The sequence below is a fragment of the Arachis duranensis genome, chromosome 3 (genome assembly GCF_000817695.3).
Source record: "Arachis duranensis cultivar V14167 chromosome 3, aradu.V14167.gnm2.J7QH, whole genome shotgun sequence".
Taxonomy (NCBI): Eukaryota; Viridiplantae; Streptophyta; class Magnoliopsida; order Fabales; family Fabaceae; genus Arachis; species Arachis duranensis.
The window spans coordinates 133,812,301-133,820,989 of NC_029774.3; the positions used below are offsets into that span (position 1 = coordinate 133,812,301).

The window sequence follows — 8,689 nt, forward strand, 5'->3', positions numbered from 1 at the left end:
AGAATTTTTACAAATGGAGTGATAGAAAGCCAATAAATTTTATAATTTTTAGTCATTAATTAATTAATCATCATTACTCATCACTCACTTATTTTTTACAGATTAAGTCCCGACAAAATTTTAATAGAAGTATTAGTTTTTAGATTTTTTCTTCCCGAAAACACACTGTCAACAAAATCATAGCACTTCACTACTCTATAGCTCCAACCGCCCAGTACTTATCTTTACACACATTCAGCCACCTCACCATGGTCCGCCACCGCTTTCTCCTCGTAATCTACCCGGCACAAGGCCACATAAACCCTGCACTCGAATTCGCCAAGCGACTCATCTCTTTAGACTCACACGTCACCCTCGCTATCACCATCTACCTGCACAGTCGCATGGTTAATAAACCCTCCATCCCCGGCCTATCCATCGTAACCTTCTCCGACGGTCACGACACCGGTTTCAACGCCATAGCCGGCGGAGACGAAGACTACAAGCTGTACGCTTCCGAGTTGAAGCGCCGCGGCTCAGATTTCGTGGCAGACCTCATAAGCTCTAGTGCAAAACAAGGTCACCCTTTCACCTGCGTAACCTACACCTTGCTCGTTCAATGGGCACAAGAGGTGGCGCGTGGCTTTCACCTCCCTTCGGCGCTTCTGTGGATCGAGCCAGCCACGGTTTTCACAATATTATATCACTACTTCCATGGATACGATAACTACATCAATGAGAAAAGCAAGGAAGAAAAGGCATCTTCATCGTATTCCATAGCACTGCCTGGTTTGCCGTTGTTGTTTTCGGCGCGTGAAGTACCCAGTTTCTTGCTGGTAGGAAGACCAAGTTTCTTGTCTTTTCTTCTTGAATCGTTTGAAGAGCAGTTTCAGGAGCTTGACAAAGAGACTAACCCTACAGTTCTCATGAACACCTTTGAAGCTCTTGAAGCAGAGGCCCTGAAAGCCGTTGATAGAGTCAACATGATCCCCATCGGGCCGTTGATTCCGTCGGCGTTCCTGGACGGGAAAAACCCCAACGATACTTCATTCGGAGGTGACCTAATTCAAGACTCAAATGATGATGGCTACATTCAATGGTTGGACTCGAAGGCAGAGATGTCAGTGGTTTATGTCTCATTCGGTAGCTACTTTCCGCTATCTAAGAGACAGAAAGAGGAAATAGCACGTGCATTATTGGATTGTAGACTTCCATTCTTGTGGGTGATTAGAGACGAGGAAGAGTTGAGTTGCATGGAGGAACTGAGAAAGAAGGGGAAGATAGTGAAGTGGTGTTCACAGGTACAAGTGTTGTCCCACGCTTCGGTGGGTTGTTTCGTGACACACTGTGGTTGGAACTCCACCATGGAAAGCCTAGTGTGCGGGGTTCCGGTGGTGGCGTTTCCTCAGTGGTCGGATCAAAAGACGAATGCGAAGTTAATTGAACAAGTATGGAAGATTGGTGTGAGGGTAGTGGAGGATGAGGAAGAAGGGATAGTGACGGGTGATGAAATAAGGAGGTGTGTGGAGGTGGTGATGGAGAGTAATGGAGAGAAAGCGAAGGAAGTGAGAAGGAATGGAGAGAAATGGAAGATTATGGCCAAGGATGCTTCCAAGGAAGGGGGTCCATCCGACACCAACTTAAAGGCTTTCCTCAACGCTACGCTTTTATCAACAATGAATGATTGACCACGACCGTTGCAAAACAAAATGATAATTCATATATAAAGAACACGAATCTCTCATCTCACCCATAATTCTGTATTCTGATTAGATCTCATAAGAAGAAAGATGCACCTCTAAATTATATCCGATAAAGTTATTATGAACCAATATAGCCAAAGAACCGAACCACTTTTGTGTGTGTGTAATTGTTAAGGTTTGGACTAGTCATAATTATTTGTGATCATGGTGATAATACTTGTTTATTTGAAATTATGGGTGATGTTTGTGGTTATTGATGATTAATTGTTTAATGGATTGTTTTTGGAAATCTTTTGCCTTATTCTTCTGTTTTTTTTTCTTTTGACTTTGGTGTATTGATGAGTTAAAGATAGAGTAAGGTTAAATAATAGTAGGGAAAAAAAAGTCCAAACACACATGAATGTGATTTCATAAACACGAAGTGCGAATTAATACTCAAAATTATTTTTGAAATTTGATCTCTAATTTAATTTAATTTTTAAATTTTTAATTAATTTAATTTGTACTCTAAAATTTTAAATCATGATTTAATTTGGTCTTTTTAACTATTTTCGTCACAAAAAACTGGCGTGGCAATTTTAATTAATATTTGGCACTGTTAACAATTATTTGATGTAGCAAAAATCTTATAAGCACTAATTTAACCTCTAGGAATTTGAACATAAAAATTTAGATTGTGCCCCAAATATCCTAAATTAAAGCTATTTTTGGTGAGTTGCGGAGGATGCTGAACAGCAAAAGTGAAACTTCCAAAAAACTCAAATAGATTGCGTTCACTTACACTTTGTTTTATTTGTAAGAAGTTGGAAGGAAAGAAAATGAAAAAGAAGAAAATAGATGAAAAAATTAATTTTTCATTGTTTGAATTAAGAAGGAAAATAAATGGAAAATATAAAAGTATATGTGGGACCCACATTAAAGTTTTCTCTCCAAATTGGGAAGAAAACTTAGATTAGAGTAGAAAAACGGATAAAATTACAATTTTGTCCTTATAACATTAGTATATTATAATTTAAAAAGGATATTAATGTAATTTCATTTAGGTATGATTTTCTCTCTTCTTATTTTTCCTTCCATCCAAACAAAAGAAAAATTTTCTTACTTTCTTTCTTTCTATTTTCTCTTCATCCAAACAATACACAAAAAATTAACTTTTTCTTTTATTTTCTTTCCTCTCATTTTCTTTCCACTCATTTTCCATTTTACATCCAAACAAAATGTTAGTTGGGTGAGAAACGCACATGGTAGAGGTGAAAAAGTTCCACAATAGTGTGGTTATAGAAAATAGTTAACATTTACAATTACTACAGTCTATTTTAAATCAAGAATCATGAATCTCCATTCAAAAACAGAAAAATTAAATCTTCCATTAATTCTAATTTCTCCTAAACACAAAAACAAAAAAAATGCCAGCAACAAGTCTCATATTTTTCTTTAGTAACAAACAACATCGTTACTATTATCCATTTGTCCAATACATCAGAGTCAGTTGATCACAATCATATACACAAAAAATTAAATCCTAGCATACAAGAATACTATACTATAAAAAAAATGTTGAGTGCCGTCAGATTTATCGTCGAAAAAATAATTAAAATTCGGCAGTAACTAAATTACTGTTAGATTTATCGTCGGAATAAATCAAACGGTATAAATTTCGCTGGTAAATGGTTATGTCGGATTTTTTTGGATTCTGCGATGGAATATCGTCACTACAAAAACTAAATCCGATGAGTGTTACTAGCGGATTTTTTTGAATGGTAACAATGGTGCCAAGGCATATGTTATCCACCAACTTATCGTCAGTTTAATTCGACGAAAATGATTTTTAATTTTTTTTTAAAAATGGTTAGGTTGTTATTGTCAGAATTTTTCGACCGTAGTTTTGACGATAGTGTTTTGTTTTTCTAAAATAATCTTTTTTCATCCATCTATAGTATACTTCTGATAATTAATAATTGAAATAATGCATTAAACCTAATGTGAAATATAAAAAATTTAACTTAAAGATAAGGAATGACTTGGAATTGAATGAAATATCTAAAACAAAGTTAACTATATTACCTTCTTTGTAATTTTTTTTAAAGAAATACATATCACAAAACTTTATTTACATTAATTCTATTTAGATTTATCATCTTGTAACTCTGGTTCACCATCCTCGTCTTCCGAGATAGTTTCCTAATTTTCATCGAACTCGTCTTCCTATTCTTCGTCACCATTGACCCCGTCTTCTTCTTGAAGACCGTCGTCCTCTGGTGGAAGTGCATCGGCATCTATTCCAATATTAATGATGCCATCAACCAGAATAGTAGACTTAAGGGAGATCAGCTCACCGGTATCAACCACTATTTTTGTAGGAGTTGGGTTGTCAATCTGGTAAGGTTCTTGACCTTCTGTCATATTATCAGACTCGATACGACCTCTTGACTTAGTTTTAACCATAACCACTCAACTAGACTTGTATGAACCCGAATAAGGCAAATAATATACCTGTCATACATTTTGAGGTAGAATAAAAGAACCGTATAGTGCCTATATTTTCTGGTTATATTAACTTCAGTGATACCATAATCCTTGTGCTTTCGTGTTTCCTGTCGCGAACTTAGATCATACCATTCACATTTAAACAAGCACACCTTGTATGTAGTGTGACAGAAATACTTTACTTCAATTATGTTGTGAAACACACCAAACCAATCAGAGTGACACCTACCTGAATCTTTACGAATCCAAACTCTGGTGTTATCTATTTTCTTTCTAATCGACCATTGTAAGGTATGAAACCGATATCCATTAACCGTGTACATCGGGTAGCTAATGCCCTTATTCATTGGACTCCAACTAAGTGAAACTAGTTTTGAATCTATTGTGTCAGTTAGCTGCACATTGACGTATTCTCAAAACCAATGTAAAAAATTATTCAATGAGGTATCAAGATTTTCCTCTTGGAATAACTTATATGATTCAGCATAGGATAAAGAAGTTTTAGTCATATTAAGAAGTCAGTATCTTATTGCAGTATTTACCAAGACTTAAAAAACTCACATGAGATAGGGTAAAATTTGGCCATAGTTAAGCAACACATACAGATGTACAATATCGATTTTCGTCTGCTCTAACTCGTAGTCACTGCCGGTACCCATTGTAGCTCCTTCTGACAAAAAGATTGGATATGTTGTTCCACTCGACGATGATTCTCCCCTCTCATCGTTTTTTGCAATCCTTGTTATCTGTGACTCAACATGAGACTGAAAATAGAATGAACAGAATGCAGATGTTTCTTTTGCTATGAATGCTTCGTAGATGTTGTCCTCAATCTGAGCTTTGTTCTTCAAGGTGCGCTTGAATGAATCAATCATCCTCTCAAATGGGTATATCCACCTAAAGTGGACTGACCCACATAGTATTGTTCTGTATGGTAGGTGGACTGCTGAGTGTTCTATAATGTAAAAAAAAGGATGGAGGAAATATTCTTTCTAGCTTACAAAGTATTGTAGAAATGTTCCTGTCCATGACTGTGAGGTCATGTTTGCTAAGTTTCGTAACACAACTCCCAAAAGAACTTACTTATTTCTGTGAGGGGTTTCAAGATGTTGGTTGGAAGATCTCTGAATGCGATAGAAAACGAAGATTCCATGAAGACGTGAAAATCATGACCCTTTAATCCAGCAAGTCTACCATGTGATACGTTTGCATACCTGCCTAAGTTAGAAGCATAATTATCAAAGAATCTTAATCCTCTAATCCACTTACAAACATTTTGCCTCTGCTCATTCGTTAGAGAGAACACCGCCTTTGGTTTAGCCCACCACTTGTTATTAAGTCTTTTTAAAATTAGATTTGCCCGCCTGCAAATGTCCATCAAGTCTAACCTAGCCTTGTCATTGTCCTTTGTTCACTTATCGTCTATTACTGTGTGCATGATGTTATCAAACATATTTTTTAATGTGCATCACATCAAGACAATTTCAAAACAAGTTGTCTTTCCAATACAGCAACTCCTAAAATATATTCTACTTAGTCCAATTATGTTCTCTGCTAGCTATAACTCGGAGGTCTCAGCCCTACTCTGTTATCGACGATTCGTGGGATTCTTCTGACACACTGCCAAACTTGCCTACCAAACAACTTCATAGGTGCCTCTTCTTGTTTAATTTTATACTTTTTAAACGAGTCCTTATTGCACCGAAACACATGATCCATGTCGAGGAATCTTCAATGACAATCAAACCACGAATTCTTGCTGCCAGTTGTCAACTAAAATGCATTCGTATCCTCCGTACAAATGGGACATGTCATTCTACCCTGACTGGACCAATTTGACAAAATGCCATATGTAGAAAATTCGTTAATGGTCCACATTAATGCAGCCCGCAGTTAGAAATTTGTTTTCATCGAGATATCTTACATTTGTACACCATGTATCTATAACTCCTATAACCCGTCCACCAAGGGCTACAAGAAGACATCTATTTTGGCCTTTGGATTGTTGGGACCAGATATGATGCAAGTTAGGAACATGTATGGGTCCTTCATGCACATTTCGGGATTCAGGTTATAAGGTGTCGTGACTACGAGACAACAAGAGTATGTGTTACTGAAATTGAAATTAAATTCGAACCCGTTAGAGCACAAAGCTAGTCTAACGTTCCTGGGCTCGCTCGCAAATATAGGATGTACCCAATTAAAATGCTTCCAAGATTGTCCATGTGACGGATGCGTCATGATTCCATTAAATCTCTTGTTGTTACTATGCTAGGTCATGTGAGGGCCAAGCTCATAGATGCATACAATCATTTCAACCTATGGATTAAGGGCGAGTAGTGCATCCATTTTATTGGAATTATCTTTAACCGATATTTACTAATCTATTGTCTCTCGACTTGGAACCTCGATGATCTACAAAATCTGTATTCATTAAGGTCTGCATCCGTGTTGTAGTACAGCATACAATCATTCAAACAACAATCAATTTTCACCACTTTTAGACCCAATTTCGAAACTATCTTCTTTACTTCGTAGTGGTTTCAGGGGATGCCAGATGACCTTATAAGTACCAGTTTGTTGCAAATGGTGGCCTACTTATCAAAAAATTATTGGGTATGATTTGACTCCGACTTAATACTCATCATTCTAACACACGTAGACAACTCCGAATGAACGGAGCACTTGTACAAAGGTTTCACAGCAGCTTCTAATAGATGATAAAATCTCTTTGCTTCTGGGTTAGGCATTTCTTTAGCCTCTTGCAATTCCATAACAGTTGTTGTATCACACACCATCTCGTTGTATCTCTCTTGGTTAGCCTCTCAATTCATTTCATCCATGTTTAGGTCTCTTATCAATCGAAACCTCGTTGATTGACAATCAGACCTATTCAAATTAGAGGCAGACCAATTAATTCCCTGCTCGTCCACTTCTCCGTGTTTTGTCCACATCCAATACCCATCTTTAAACCCCTTACAGTAGAGGTGAAGCGTTATTTCCGCAGGTCCTAACCACTTAAGCAGCCGACACTTTTAACACAAACACCTTGAAACCCCTTCAAACATAAACAGTTCCATGCTAAAAACATGCGTGATAAACGCATCAACCCCTTAAAAGAATTCGGGTTTTAAACCCCCGCCCATCGTTATTCCTCTTATACATCCATAACAACAACCCTAACAAAATATTAAACTCACAAAATAATATGAAAAAAAATGTAATAACCATACCAACAAATCAATAATGATAATGGCTGCGGTCTCATTAATATCATGGTGACAGAAGCGGCGGTGAAGCTGACGTGAATAGCAACCACTGCGAAGGATGTGACAGGAATAGTAGTAGCAGCAGATTCGACGAGCATGTACAGTGCGGTGACAGTGGATGCTCCAGGCACGGTGATGACGTCGACGGCAAGCTCCAGCAATGGCCACATTGGCTGTTGCCCTCAAAGGTGTAAGTAGACGAGGAGAGAGAGAGAGGCGTCGAACATGTAAGGGGGAAGGACTTCGCGTTTGAATTTAGCCCCCAAATTTACAGTCGAATTAATCCGACGGTAATGTTTTCCGTGTGCCCAAAATACAACGTTACCGTCGTATCTACCGCGGGTAATGAGCGCGCCAAAATTTCTTTTTTTTTCCCTCTAAGTATTACCGTCGAAAAATCAATTCCGACAGTAATATTTTAAGGTGATAAATTTATTGTCAATTCTGATGATAGATTTGATAAAAAACTTGTTGCTAACGTTCGATAATAAATCCGACGATACTCAACATTTTTTTGTAGTGCATATATCATTATTTAAAACAATATTTTACCGCCATTTTTTTAAAAAATTAAATAAAAAACAGACTCCAACACATAGATTTATTGCTATATACTTTATTTTGTCTATATTATTTAAAAACAAAATTTAAATCTCTTTCTAATATTTAAATTCAAATTCAAAATCAGTTTGTTTAAAAGTAAATTTAAGAATCAAAATTATAATTCAAAAAAATTCAAAATTACAAAACCATCAAATCAAATTAAAAAAAATTAAAAATTTCGAAATTTTATATCCTAGCTTAACCTTAAACAATAAAAACTTAGATCCAAATCTTACCAAATTCTTATTCCATATAAACAGATGTGTTCCTCTCCTCCTCTCATTCATTTACTTAATTTTACAAAGAAAATTCATTCAATGACTTTCGGATGTATTTTTAAAATATTTATTATATTTATTTATTTAATAAATAAATAAATATATTCTTTTTTCTAACCCTCGTTCACCTAGCTAAACCTCTAAACCACACACCTATCCCTAGCAGAAATTGGACCATAAAAATGCTGGACTGCATTTATTCTTTTTCGTAAGAGAGAAAGAAAAACATATAAAAAAACGTGTGCAATACATAAAAGGTGTTTTTATCAAACATCTAAAATCTATTTATAATAAGTTAAATTATTCAGTATGCCGCGTATGTTTGTATGTCTATCCATTGCACCCAAGAGACACATAAATTGATAAATAA

The 8,689-nt window shown here is 36.1% G+C and overlaps 1 protein-coding gene across 1 annotated transcript; it reads left to right on the forward strand.

The window, feature by feature from the left end:
• Nucleotides 1-1,965, forward strand: LOC107482308 (phloretin 4'-O-glucosyltransferase). The gene has a single exon (XM_016102754.3). The coding sequence runs from the start codon at nt 249-251 to the stop codon at nt 1,665-1,667; it is 1,419 nt and encodes a 472-aa protein (XP_015958240.1). The 5' UTR covers nt 1-248; the 3' UTR covers nt 1,668-1,965.
• The last annotated feature ends 6,724 nt before the right edge of the window (nt 1,966-8,689 follow it).

What these genes read in the sequence shown, in the direction of transcription:
- LOC107482308 (XM_016102754.3), top strand. Translation starts at nt 249, where the DNA reads ATGGTCCGCCACCGCTTTCTCCTCGTAATCTACCCGGCACAAGGCCAC.